This window comes from Episyrphus balteatus, chromosome 1, assembly GCF_945859705.1.
Source record: "Episyrphus balteatus chromosome 1, idEpiBalt1.1, whole genome shotgun sequence".
NCBI lineage: Eukaryota > Metazoa > Arthropoda > Insecta > Diptera > Syrphidae > Episyrphus > Episyrphus balteatus.
In genome coordinates, this window is record NC_079134.1 from 3,675,308 (window position 1) to 3,690,701 (window position 15,394).

Consider the following 15,394-nt stretch of genomic DNA (forward strand, 5'->3'; position numbering starts at 1 on the left):
CTTTTCAAGAATGTATAAAACATTTGTTTTGGTTGCACAAAAAAAAAAAAAATAAACTCTAAAATAATATTTATTTCCGAATTAAACAAGGAATTTTTTAGAAAAATGGTTTTCCTACCTCATCCAGAAGTTAGCAAAAAATGCAATTGTTTATAACAAGATCAATTACACGGTGTAACACTCAAAATATACGCGGGCGGAGACCTATCAGGTTTTGTAGAGCTAGTCGCACTGAATACGAAACGGTATTTGAAAATCCCATAACACCCCCAAAATCTGAAGTTACGGGCAAAAAAACGGTTTTTTGGACCTTCACCTTCACCCATTGAAAAAATTCTAGCTTCGACAATTTTTTACCCATTTTCGATTTTTTAAAAATATACCTTTTTAACAATGTATAAAACATGTAACTCGGTTACACCACTTAGAATTTATAAGCTGTCAAAGTTCAAAAATTCCATTTTTTTCGTCATTTGCCCAACTTCGGCATCAATTTAAAGTATATGTTTTCAAAACAACATGCTATTTAAAAAATATATTCATAAACTATATCTATTTCCCAATCAATCGAGGTATTTTTTATGAAAATCACTCCAAAATTGGCTTAGAAAAAAAAATTTTTCGATTTCAACCCAGATACAGAAATTCGAACTTTTAGGTATGGAACAAAAATGTTGTTTCGGCACGTAGTAGGATAACCTTGGCGCCAGGATTTGATAACGGTTTTTTATAGAGGAGCTCAGTACAAGCATTTTTTTCTTTATAAGGGGGGTCTATCTCCCCCCGTTTAGGTGGGAGGTTCAGTTTTCTAAAAAAAATTATCAAAATAAAAAAAAATTATTAAAAAACAACGGCAACACTTACAGTAATAAATGATACTATTTCCGAAAGGAAAAATTGTACATTTGATTCTAATTTTTAAATCAATATAACATAACCAATAGTTTTTGAAATAATCAATTTCAAAAATAAAAATAGGAGAAAAAAAAAATTTTTTAACTCATTTTATACTATTTTTGTCACGACTGTGAATTTTAGTAAAAAAATTACTCACACAGAAAACTGCCTTAATTGATTCCTTATCGAACAGTGAAAACTATATGTTTCTATGTCTTCTAGTTTATGAGAAAATTGAAAAATTATTTTATCAGATTTTTCTTTTTTCAAAAAATTTTTTGTTTTTGTTTGTTTTTATTTTTCAATTTTCTCGAAAACTAGAAGACATAGAAACATATAGTTTTCACTGTTCGATAAGGAATCAATTGAGGCAGTTTTGTGTGTAAAAATTTTTTTTATTAAAATTCACAGTCTGGACAAAAATAGTATTAAATGAGTTTTTAAAATGTTTGTTTCGCCTATTTTTAACTTTGAAATCGATCATTTCAAAAACTATTGGTTATGTTATATTGATTTAAAAACTAGAATCAAATGTACAATTTTTCCTTTCGGAAATGGTATCATTTATTACTGTAAGTGTTGCCATTGTTTTTTAATAATTTTTTTTTATTTTGATAATTTTTTTTTAGAAAACTGCCCCTCCCACCTAAACGGGGGGAGATAGACCCCCCTTCCAAAGAAAAAAATGTTTGTACTGAGCTCCTCTATAAAAACCCGTTATCAAATCCTGGCGCCAAGGTTATCCTACTACGTGCCGAAACAACATTTTTGTTCCATACCTAAAAGTTCGAATTTCTGTATCTGGGTTGAAATCGAAAAATTTTTTTTTCTAAGCCAATTTTGGAGTGATTTTCATAAAAAATACCTCGATTGATTGGGAAATAGATATAGTTTATGAATATATTTTTTAAATAGCATGTTGTTTTGAAAACATATACTTTAAATTGATGCCGAAGTTGGGCAAATGACGAAAAAAATGGAATTTTTGAAATTTGACAGCTTATAAATTCTAAGTGGTGTAACCGAGTTACATGTTTTATACATTGTTAAAAAGGTATATTTTTAAAAAATCGAAAATGGGTAAAAAATTGTCGAAGCTAGAATTTTTTCAATGGGTGAAGGTGAAGGTCCAAAAAACCGTTTTTTTGCCCGTAACTTCAGATTTTGGGGGTGTTATGGGATTTTCAAATACCGTTTCGTATTCAGTGCGACTAGCTCTACAAAACCTGATAGGTCTCCGCCCGCGTATATTTTGAAACCTCATTTTTGTAACACCGTGTTATTATTTATAAATAATTTGTTGTTTTTTTTTTTGAAATTGTTGTGTGTACAATTGGTAATATGTGTAGGTACCAAATTTCATTAATTTATATTTTTACATTACTGAGATACAGTCATTTAAACAAAAAGACGTACAAAACTTCATTTGTTTATTATTTTTAACAAAATTGAAATTTTTCAAAAATACTTTGGAATATTATTATTAACATATAAATCTTCCAATATAAGCAAAAAAAAAGTACCAAATTCGAGAAGTCGGTTTTAGGTGGCCCTATTGAGAAAAATTGATTCAAAGTCAAAACTTTAAAGCGAACGTTAGTTAACTAATAAATACCATCGAGTTTTATGTCTTATAAGTCAAAATAATAAAAATACAAATAAAAAAATTCATTAAAAAAACATAAGAAAATAAGTTAAGTTAAGAAATTAAATTTCGTTCAAGATTTCGTTGTGCTATTTTTGTACATATGGAAAATTTCATTTCGCTTCAGCAGCTGCGTAAAAGGCTTTAATATCCAAAAAAAATATTTTATTTATTTGTTAACTTTGCAGACTTAAAAATTTTGCTTTACATTACCATTTAAAAAGAAAATTTGTACCTATTGCAAATAAAAACAATGTGCGATTAAAATAAGATTTTTATAGCAAGTAAAAAGAAAAAAAAATTCAATGCAAAAATGTGCATTCCATTCAATATTTAACTATATACATTAACCATATACATTAACTATTTGAACTATAATATTGAAACTTGAAACTAATGCGATTCTGAGGTAATAAACATACAAGCAAAAAGTACAGACGAATTGAAAACTTCCTTCTATTTTGTAAGCGGTAAAAACAAAACAGTTAAAAAAAGGTTCTAAAGGTTAGAATTGTTTTTGAGAATTTCTTTTAAAAAAAATTGATATTTTACAATTTTGTCCATAATTCACGATTATTTTTGGAAAAACAAAAAATTCCATACTTGTTTCAAAAAATAAATTTTGACTATATTCGTTAAAAATTCTTCAAACTTGAGAATTGAAAAAAATGAAAGCAAACCTAGATCATTCACAAAAATAATATAATTAGAACCGGTAAATTTTTTTAAACATACATATAAATCCCTAATAACAAACCATAAACATAAACCATTGTATTTTCAGTTTCAATGAGTTATTTAACCGAGGCACTCTCGAAAATATTTTTCAAAATCCAATTATGTTTAAGGAAATTTCATTCTCTTCTTATTAATTAGGTAATTTGCCATAGTTTTTAGTTTGTCTTGATCTAATGAGGAAGTAATAGGTATTGTCCTTCCTCTTTAATACTATAATCGTTGTTTAAGTATTGAGTATACAAGACATGACCCAAGGACATAGCCAGAAAAATAAATCAATCAGGATCTGATTGTTGAAATTCTTTTCACATATGAAACAAACAAATTTAAGTCAACTAGTTTATCCATATTAAAAAAAAAAGAATGAAAAACATTCGCGAAAACCGAGTCCCCTCTCCTTCTTTTCTGACTACGACCTTGGCTGAAACCAGATAAGTAAATGACGAACCGATTGTAATTTGCTTGGATATTAAATAATTTTTATGTCAACGAATGCAAAAAAGCAAAGTTGAATGTAACTTATCGCATAAGTTTCTAATTAGTTTACTGTTTACAAAGCCAGTATCGCCTTTTTGTTTTATATTTTTGTTTTTGTTGTTGCTGTCATTATCCTTTGTCGAGACATCAGGTAGTGAATAGTTTTTTGCAGAGTTTCAAAAGTGCTTTTGTTTTGGAATACTGCCAACAAACAAATTCTACGTAAAACACTGCAGCCTTTAGAAAAGATTAAAGAAAAGAGGTCAGTTTAAAATTGAGGACAACTCCATAACAAACAATGTTTTGTCTGTGTTTGTAGGTGTCATTCCTTTTGACAAAAAAATCCGATTCAAACAACACAGAAGAGATCCCTGTCATCATAATTAAATAAATGTATCTCAAATGGTAATACTCTAAGGCACAAAGAGAGATAAAAATCCTTATCTTTATTGGTTAATTAAGGGGCGTTTATTTCATTTTGATTATATTATTCATTCGTCCTGGCATATAAATAACAATTATATCTATCACTCACCCATAACTTTCACTTTTTCTACCAGAAAACGATAACGATTTATGATATTCCGGCTTATTACTCCACTTTTTTCTCGGCGGCAATGCTTCATCCCCGCTTGTAGAATTTTTCGCAGTCGATGATGGCCATTTAATAGAGTTTTGACCAACAACTGTGTATTGCCATTGTTTTCTGGCCTTTTGCAAACTATTTCGACGACTTGTTCTACCGGTTTCGAAATTACATTCGTGTTCGCTATCGGACCCCAAAAGGGGTGCATAAATTGACATTTTGGCACGAGTTCTTTTTTTAGTTTTTCACTAATTTTAGCTGATTAACAGTATTATCGGATCAATTATTCAAAAATTAACGCTTACAGCACGCTTTTTATTTTTTGTTATTATTTTGAAACTCCGCTTTGTCATACATCTGGCGGATACCGAACAATAACTGACAGTTATCGTGGAATATTTCTAGTATTCCTTCACATTGATATCGAAGTTTTGCATTGTAATTCGCCGATGATAGCAGAATAGTATTTTTTTTTATCTAAAATTAATATTGTTTTCCTCGGTTCACCATTTGTTGAATTTTTTTGTTTGTTTGGTTTTTAATCAGAAAATATTCTTATTTATTTACTTAGAAACTAATCGGCTGGCGGCATATTGTGATATTTTGTTTATGTTTCTGGTATCGTTGATAAATGAAAAAAGGGGGTTTATAGACATTTTGTTGGGCGAGTTTTCTATGCAAATTATGAATGACCGGTACCAGACAGTTTGGCGAGACGGTGTGCTCTTTTTGTTAAGCAAACTTTGATAATATTGTCCGCTTAAGGTCAAAAAGCTGACACGTGGACTTGATTCAGAGGAATGTTCTTCTCTAGGGCAATACCTTACCGTTTGTCTTATCTTTCTGAGAAGAAGATAAAACTGGCGCCCAATGTTAGCTTCCGATCAATCCAAAGTCAGTCTTAGTTAACCTTTTGGTCGCCTAACCAGTATATAATATATTTTATCACAATTTTTAATGTTCCCTTTCCTTTTCGATTGGAACTCATAATTCATATTTTTGCCACCATGCTCACTTAAAAATTGACGGTAGACAGACATTATCAAAAATAAAAAAAAAGAACACAATATCACACTCTCTTATCCCCCATCAGAATTTTTTGTTTTTGCGGAAGTGTCTATCAAATCTGTTACATAGTTTGATAGTTTCCCTGTGATGCGAATTTAGTTCATCTCTCGAATGAGAACCATAAGTTCCATTCATTCACAGAAACAGAACTCGTGTACTATATCATCGGATGAGTCAATTTTTGTTCTGCTATATCCACAATAAGAGAGAGAGCTCAAATCGGAGATTTCCCTCGACGAGGCATTTGAACTCAGACTTCCTATGGTGTTTAATAAAATATTTTTGTATAAATTATTATTATTTTTGCGATACACACACAGAATGTGTGTCAGAAAGATAAGTGATCTGCATATTCGATCCAAATGTGATCATTTTTTTTGTAGTTGATCAAGTTGAACAAAAACGTACATAAATTGAACTTACCTCTCCTGAAATGGAAGCTGAATGTTTTCAACATTATTTTATAGTAGGTCATTCAATTTCCTCGACTTACTATTAAAAAAAAAATAATAATAATATTATTAAATAGACAACTTAGAAGAACAAGAAGGTGTCAAATGGCTATTATGTTTTTGACGTGATAACGTCTTATAAAGCGATGAACCATGGCAGCCAACACAAAAAAGTGACGCCATTTTCTAACGTTCCACTCTCGCACTTTCGCAGTGCGGCAAAAATTTCAATTCAAAACAAAACAAAATTTAAAAAATTGGCTATTTTCTAAACGCGACAATGTAAAAGAGTTGAAGTTTTTTAAAATCAATAGATAAATTTATTGTAAGACTGACAATGGTATTGAAAAAATTCGAAAAAATTTCAAAACCAAGCTATTAACGGTTTTCTAAAACTAAAACATGAGGTAGACCTTTGACAAAGTATTGATTATAGGTAGGGGAATTTTTTTTTGCCGATTTCAAAAACGTAATTCGAAAGATAATAAAAAAAAAGTCAAGGGTCTGATACGGTCGAAATATGAATTTTTGAAAAATGCCTGCTTATTTTGGGGTATTTTTGGGTGAGTTTTAATTTTTTTAAAGTTTTTTGTAGCATTCAAAAAATCTCAAGTTTATAGAACATGTAGTCTATGACTGTGCGCATACATGTGCAAAAAATTTGTATTTCAAAATGGTTTTTGACCGAATAACGGGAAAAACAATTTTTTTGTCCCAAGTTTTTTTTTACCTTTTTTAACCGTTTTTTATTTGTATCTTTTTTTCTTCAACAGATGAATAAATGAAATTTATACTGTAGATAGATAAATAGGCAGGATTATATCTGTGCAAATTTCAATCAATTTAGTAGTCACAATTTTGAGATAACGGTTAAATAAAGTTTTATTATTCAACAGGTTCTATCTTTATTGAGCATCCTGATGATGTTACCTTTCATTTAGTATAGCACACATAACTGTACATTCACTACAAGCTACACAATGTTAAATTAAAAAAATTCCGAAATACATCAAAACACCTGTGAAGATCTGTTGATCATGAACAGCCACCAGTGTGGGAAGTACCGTAATCTCAGTTTGGAATTTCAACATGGTTGGTTTAAAAAAATTCTTACTTTTTTTCTAGGCATCGCAGTAATAAGATTTAAACGTTATATGAAAGGTGAAATTATAAGCTTTTACATGATATAAAATTTTGTATAGTTTGTCCAAAAAAGTTGATTCAATAGCGTAAGAACATAAAATTATATGTTTTTTTTTTTGCTTTTTTTGATGAAAATTGATCGAGTTCAAAAAATTCTAGCTCTTTTTGTAGATGCCTAATAGAAATGATCTACATATATATTTTAAGCTGCAGCAATAAGCTTTCAGGTGGTATAAAATTTATTATATGTTGTTATATCAAAAAAATGCATTTTTGGGTGATGAAAATGATTTTTTCACTTTTTTCATAAGAAATGATTGTTTTTAATAAATTATTTTAATACTTTTTGCACATTGTAAAAATTTAAAAATGGTTTTATTATTTAGAAAAAATATTTGGCTTTTTAATGGTACAATTTTTTTTTGTAAGCTTTTAAAATAAAAAAAAACTAATATAATGAGAAAAGAAAAAAGGTAATTTTTTTTAGCTTTTTCTTGTAAATTATGATTGTTTGAAATAAATAAACGCTTTAATTGATTCTTACGACGTTATCACGTAAAATCTTGTCTTTTTTTTGTGAGCTGAGAAAGTTTGAAATTTATTATTTTTTAACGAGATGAAGGGTCTGACAGTTGATATGTGACCTAGAAATTACATATATGATCTTAAAAATCTAAAATCTTTAAAATGAACTGTAAATGTATAATTGGCTAAAAATTTCTTATAGACAACTTTTCCTATGAATATTAAAACCAAACTAGCGGAAACAAAATGAAGGGATCAAACAAATATTCAAGTAACTGCATTGCAATTAAAAACGATTGCACTGAAATTTTTAAAAGAACTTCAAAGAAAAAAAGTTACCGTCGATGAACTGGTCGGATCAAGGCGGGAATTCCTGATTATTTTGAAGAGCCCGACAACTTTTTTTAAGTATTTTTATTAATTTGTCTACCAATGCATATAGGGGCATTTAGACAAAAAATATGTGACAACCATATTTAGTACCCCATTTCGATCCGTTTCTTTTATTCTAAGTGAAAAGGTAGTGCTTGCCGGATTGACTTTTTTTTGTGCGATTTTGTTTAAGGGTATTTCTTCATAACGTTAATTTTTTTTTTTTTTTTTAATAAAGGTATTAAAGCATTTTTTTCAACTAAGCAAGTTTCTGTTGTTAATTTTGATCTTTTAAGGTGAGAGTTCAAAGTATTTTTTTACGAAAGCTGAAAAAGAAATATTAACCCTTTCGAACCCAAGCTATGAAAATCAATATTAAAAAATGTTTTTTCGGTATTATCAGGTCAAATACATCACAACTAAGAATTATGAATAGCAAAAAGTTATTTTCCAAAATAATAAATAGCAAAACTAATGTGTTTTTCTCATGTTACATGTAAGTAAAATGCACTGCCTATGATCACCAAAAAAAGTCGGAGAACTGAGAAAATAACTTTTTATGAAACTATAATGTATGCTACTTCTTCTAAGCAAAAAAACAAAACACTTTCTGCATTAACATTTTTTATATCTTTTTTTCAAAATTATGACCATATATAAAAAAAAAATTTTTTGCAAAAAAAAAAAAAAAATGTGAATTTCAGTCCCTTTCTCAATAAAAAAAAATTAAAAGTATGATATTTGACTAACTTTTTGTAATAATCCAGTAACTAGGCATTATTATCTTTCAATTAAGCCATCGTAACCTAAAAAATTGTTTAATTTAATATTTTTTACGAATTTAAAAAAAAATGTTACATGAGAGTAACGCTGGGTCCGAAAGGGTTAACAAAAAAGTAATATGGTAGCCCTTGGTACCTTAAAACTTAGTAGGTATTACATAATTTTCACAGTATTCTCTCCTTTCAGGCAAGAAAATAAAAAGTTCCGCCATTTTGTTTTATGATTTATTTTCATGGGTTAGTGGGTAAAAAATACTTTACCCATTTTCGCTTGCCATATTTAATGGCTTCGAAATCTTAGCATCCCATATATGCAAAATTTTGACATTTATCATATGGTCAAAAACTAGTGTAATTGTTTAGTCAGCTATAAATTTGATTTAACTATTTTGTTTGCGTTTTAACTGCGGTTCACTGTGGCGTATGTGTAACTTTTTTTTATATTGAAATAACTTATTGGTAAATAATTTTTGTATTTATTAATTACACTTTTGAAGAACCTTTTTCATTTGAAAAAACTGAACAGATAATTTGTGTCAAGTACCCCTAAAAATGCATTAGAAAAAATTAAAAAAATTTAATTCCTTCCTTCTTCCTTGCTATTCCTTGAACTATTGACCCTCCTATCGTTAGAAGAACAGTGCTTTTCACCTTCTAAAAATCCCCTGAGAAAAGCGTGGTGGCCCAAAAGTGCACTATTTTTGAGTTACTCTATCGTCTTATAACAAGTGAGATTTGAATTTTGTCATTTTACACCAAGTTGATTTGAATTGATTTCTTTTTTTAATGTGTTTTTTCAGCTAAGAGACAATAAAGTATTTCGCCCTTTGCATAATGATTTAATATTTTTAATTTCGCTTTCTACAAAGTAACTAAGTATCTTTGGTTAAATAAAACAACGTTTCTTAATTTCTCATATTCTGCATCTTAATTTTATGTATGTATATTATTTTAAAACTTAAACTAAAGTAAATTAAAAAAAGCAAGAAAACAAGAAAAGGAAATAGTTTTAAATTAGTATCTAACCAAATAAGTCTTATTTAACACCATTTTCATTCCGGTCAAAAAATATGGTTCGTCTTAAACCAATATTTTGAAATCCAGACTTAAAAATATCTTTACTATGCAGAACGCGACTTATATTAAAACCTTATCTTTTATTTATATGGAACAATCGTTTAAAGTCCATATCCAAACCATATGTGTAGCGATTTGTAATAATTAATAATTTCAATCCAATCCCACATTTTCCACAACTTCCATGTCAAAACCACCCTCTGATTGTTTGCCGCTGCTGCTGACTGGCAGGCAACAAGACGTCTGTCTTTTCTATAAGCATGTTCATCGATCCGATTCGATACACTTTTTATGGATTTAAAATATTTTCTCGTCTAACTACGTTACTTCTATATGAATTTAGATATAGACGGAATGTGACAGAGTGTGTAGTATCTAGGTATCTGTAAGTGAATTTCTTGAATCGCAACCATATCCAGAGTAACTTGCGTAAATGATTTTTAATTAAATACAAGTTTTGTCGCGGCTATACGCGACTTAAATGGCAGATTACGCAAGTTCAAGATACCGGCATGTGGATGATGTTGAGGCCGCACTATTATACCTAATAGAAGATGGTTCGTTGTTAGTCTAATTAGTTGGCGTTAAAAGGAAACAAAAATATTCCAACAGCTAGAATCTTTCTAATAGTGAAGATAGATATGTGATGGAAATGGAGATGGCGATGAAGATGTAGACAAGATGTACTGTTGCTATCAAGGTATTAAAATTGAGATTTTATTACTGATTAGACTAAGAGGACTATTTGATTAGGTTTGTCTTTGGTTGGAAGTAGGTCTTTAAACAGTAAGGTATTTTGTTTTTGTAAACGGAAAAAGGTTTTTGACTTTACTCGAAGTTATCTTGTTTAACACGAGAGTTGCACCTGTCCAAATTGTATCGCGTGTCGGGAAACTTACCTATTTACATTTTTGTAGATAACATATATTTGCCTTAACTACAGAAGTCGACCAAAGAAGTATTTGAATATCTCAATAGCATTTAGTTGGGTTATGTTGAGATGAGGAAGAAAAAGTGATTTACATTAAAAGAACAACAAAGGCCTGTGGCCTACTTATAAGAGGTCTATAATGCTCACGTTTTTTTTTCCTGGGTTGAATTAGATTGATTTTTGTTTCTCTATGGAATTATGTTCTTCTCTTATTTAAGAACGTGAAACTGTGAATGGATAGAGAAAGAAGAAAAAATGCAAGAATTTGAAATATGGGTAACTCATGTATCGCTTGAAATGAACTTTTAATGGTTGAGGTTGGTTAGGTCATCACCCATCACTATAGTATCAATTCAATACTGTACATTAAACAGTAGGTACTGTAATGATGCTTAATAAGCTTGAGAATGGAAATTCTTCTAAAATATGTTACAGAACAATGAATTTCTTTGAGATGCAAAAAAATAATAATTTTGCATTGGCAATGAAAATGTATGGCCTTCAGGATGAGCTGACAGCAGAACTATTAGTAGGTTAATATTAAGCCTTATGGGGACGTCGTGGAGTTAAAACAAACAATGTTCAAACTTAAAAACAATGTTTTGTAAAAATTTATTCTCTTCACTCTTGGATAAGTTAGTTTTTAATTCAATAAACAAAAGAGCTGATCTACAAACTTCAAGGTGTTTCAGCAAATGCATACTTACATATATTTATTTTTCTTGTAGACTAAGGGACTTGGAAGTGTTCTAGTAGTATATTTTCATAATTTCTAAAATGAAGGAGCTATTTTATAAAAATTACCGTGTTCCTGGTTTAAGGAGGGAAAACCATCTGGAATGTTTTTACTTGCTCTATAGGGCAAGTATTGGTTTCGTATAGAAAAAAAAATTCGAGGTTTTAATCAAAACCAACATTACGATAATGGAGAAGATCAAAAAAGTGGTTTTCGTCATGCCGTCCGTCAGTCTGTGCGTATGTGCGTCCATCTGTACATCGAGCTAGGGCCTAAACGGATGGATGGATTTGCTTGAAACTTGGTACAGATGATTTTTGTGTAATTTCCTAGGTCCTTTTTTTTTTATTTTTTTTTAAATCTCCTTTTAAACGCATATCTCCCATATAACGTTTTCGAGGTATTGCAATTTTCTCGAAAACGACTCTTACGATTTTGATTAAATTTGGTGTGCGTAATAGTCTTATTGATTCTAACAAATCTGCGTTTTTAGTTTTTCTCAAAAAATGCGGAGAACGAAAATATGGCGTTGCCGTTTTTCAAAAATTGACATATTTTTTTAAGGTTTAAGGTATTTTATCAAAGCATAAGCCAATTTTATTTAAAATTTACAGATATCATTTTGAAGTGTAAAATGTAAAAAAAGTTTAAAAAAAGTTGTGGGAAAAAAAATTAATTGATTTTTTAACTTTCGATGTTTTTTTTTTTTTTCTCGACACTTAAAAAACCCAAGATTTCCAAAAGATATTTAAGATAAAGAGTCGTGCATTTTATTTATTTTTGCATTATTAATTTTTTTGCCTAAAAAAATCATTTATCAACCAAAAAACTATTTTAGTGGTCTTAGCCTTAAATGAAGCCTCAAAAGTCCCCAGATAGTCCTGAAACCCATGCGTTCCGAGCCTACCACAGTACAAAAATGAAAACTTTAAACGAATTTTTCTCGAAACACGTTTTTTTCCGCGCCGTGCAACGTAACTCAAAAACTAATGAAGCTATCGACTTGAAATAGAATGCAAATTACTCGTTATCTCATTGGTCATTGCATAAACCTAAAAGTTCGATATAATTTTCACAATAAATATTTTTTTTTAACAATTTCTTTATAAAAAAGATTGTGTTTTTTCGTTTTTTTTGTCTCTAATTTTTATTTTACACTTTTTTTTTTTGCTAAATTTAGGTTCATGCAATGCGTATAAATATATTTTAATGGAAAAAAATTTCCCTTTTTATTATAAATAAATAACTGGACCTGGGCATTGCACGGCGCAAACGCGAGGCATCAACTTTAAACGGCTGTAGAGCCACCATTTTGTTTTTTCATTACTTCAAAAAAATTGTGTTAACACTTCATGATGTCAATAATATCATGTATTTTTCCAAACTTTAATTAATGCTTTCAAAAAAAAAAATCTTGAAAAACTCGTCGTCCAGAGGGATTTCCCCCCTTAAGCTCTTTTTGGGCACAACATTTTGTTTCAATGTTGACAATACCACAAAGTATTTGTGTTCTGTCCAAAATAAGAATGAGTTTTTTTTAAATAAATGTCACGATCTTTTCAAATCAAATTCATTTTATTAAAATTGAGTTTAGATCAAGGGTTTTCTGGTACCACCCCTGACTTTTCTTCTTCTTCTCCTTTATTTATCGACGAAAGTCATGATCTCGAATAAGATCACAAACTTTCCTTTACTTTGGAGCCATAATTTTTTGCTATAAGTCCATTTTATTGACCCCAGAAGATGGTAGAATTTTTTCGTCACTTTATCCACTCTACGCTTACGCGATCTTTGATATCAGCAAGTCAGTATATTTTTTAATTTCCAGTTTTTTGAAGCAGTAGAAATTGCGAGGCAATTGAGTTTAAATATCAAAACTGATATGAGTTTTATTTCAGTGAGTCATCTATTTCTTACGTTAAAATCAAAGAAAATATTGAATGTTCTTATTTCTGATTATACTTCCATGAGGAGATCACCCATTTTTCTCACTTCAGATATGATCTATATTCATTATAAAACTGAGTTATTACTTCATCATCAAATATCTATAATTCATTATTAAAATATGCAAATGTTCCACAAAGCACTCATCACTGAAATTGAATACTACCTCTACTTTTTATATAAACACGCATTGAAGTGAGTAGGCAAGTTTACAAATTAATTTAATTTAAATCAATGCAAATCAATCAAATTCACATAACAACGCGATTACATTGTCTTGTCTCTCATCTATATCAATTTGTAATGAAGAGTTTCAGCTTTCAGCTTCAGATAGACTTATTTGCATATTATTGAGTATCATATTTTAGAATATATCATTTCAAAACTAACCCTATGATTGCTTATTGAGTTACAATTTTGAAGGCAACCTCACCCCACACGTTTGCCACGAGTCTTTTTTTTGCAACCATTGGAATGAAAAAAACAAATTATACACAACCGTGATAATTTGCATTATGTTAAAAAAAGTCCTCGTCGAATACAGACAATAGACTTTAAATTAAAGAAAAATGTAGTTTAAAAAAAATCATCCAACTTTAAACGTGACGAATTTGAGAGCAGAAAAGAACACACAGGCATTACATGACATGCATCTCATCTAGGGCAGATAAGGGTTAGATACAAATACAAAAAAAAAAAAAACACATCCGTCACTAATAATATGTCAAAAAAATGAAAATGCAACAATCCATCAAATTGAAATTTTTCCACCCAGCCAGCGCAGCGCAGTAGCAGGAAAGAAATGCTTGTGCCATAAACAAGCCGCATGTTGCATGCCACTCAGAGATTTGGGTGGTTGGTTTGAACTATTTTCAGTTGGTGTCATGTCAAGTTACACAGGCACATGTCACACAAAATGTATCTTTTGCATTCAAAATTCAACCCCATTTTTTTGTTTTGTTTTTTATTTTTCGTTTATCTATCTTCGTGGAAAGGAAAATATATATGAATTACAAGTCCACATGGTATCTGATGAATAAACGTTTTTGTATATTTTTTTTAACGATTTGTCCTACTTTCAATGTTTTCTACGCAGTTTGTTCCAGCAGAGAGGATTTTGCCTTATTGCTAATCATGACATGGCTTGGATTTCTTTCAATTTTTGCAGTTCGTGGCCTAATTATCGAAATCAAAGGATTATTCAACTGAAGCGATGGGTGGTTCAAAAAATGTCCTAGGTTATCTATGTTTTTTTGTTTTTGTTCGTCTCCATGGATCAACTTGACAAAAACGTTCCATGGCAGTGGGACAGAAAGCAATTAAAAACTGTCACACTGACTGTGCCACTGTGCTCACTCAAGGACCAAGTTGAAAGTGACAAATTTCGTGGAAGCTATCACTTAAATTGCATCTTTAGCAAGGATATAAAATTATACAGAGATAGCCAGTTCGCTATCAAGGTTTTATTTTTTTTTTTTAATTTTTAAGTGCTCCATGTAAAATTCACTTGACTCTTTCCAAGAATTGTTGTCTTTTGTATTTAAAAAAAAAACAAGCTAAAAGCACATAGAGTTGTTGAAAGAAGTCTGCATAGTACACAAGACCTTCTTTGATATCATTTAAGTGAACTTTTAATGTTGAATAGTTCTTTTTTTTTTGTAGCTATACTGAAGACTTTTATTGAAAAAAGTTAGTTAAGGTATCCTTTCGCTTTTACGTTGTATCTTCTTGGTTATTTATTATTTCAACCTTGACCAACAAAAAAGGTTTTTTTTTTTTGCTACAGTTTGTAACTATGAAGTGTTGTTTTCTTTGAAAAATAAGTCAAGAGAGTGTTCTTATTTTACACTAATGATCCTTTTTACTATGAATTCTTGAGAAGATAAGTCTAAGAGCTGTTGAGGGTGTATAGGGTTATGCAAAGAAGAGTTTTTAAGTTTTAACAGTTGAAAAGGTTTTCTAGGTTTATGGAAACTAAATTAGGTAATGAAGCAAAAATTTAACTTTTCAGTAAAAAT

At 29.8% G+C, this 15,394-nt stretch overlaps 1 protein-coding gene across 2 annotated transcripts in view; it reads right to left on the bottom strand.

Moving 5' to 3' along the window:
- Nucleotides 1–4,684, bottom strand: part of LOC129921496 (rap1 GTPase-activating protein 1) — a 184,001-nt gene extending 179,317 nt beyond the window's left edge. For both annotated transcript variants that reach the window (XM_056003343.1, XM_056003344.1), the window contains exon 1: nucleotides 4,293–4,684. In XM_056003343.1, coding sequence (XP_055859318.1) covers nucleotides 4,293–4,561 — 269 coding nt within the window. In that variant the 5' untranslated portion in view covers nucleotides 4,562–4,684. The remainder of the gene's footprint in view (nucleotides 1–4,292) is intronic.
- Nucleotides 4,685–15,394: the final 10,710 nt, after the last annotated feature.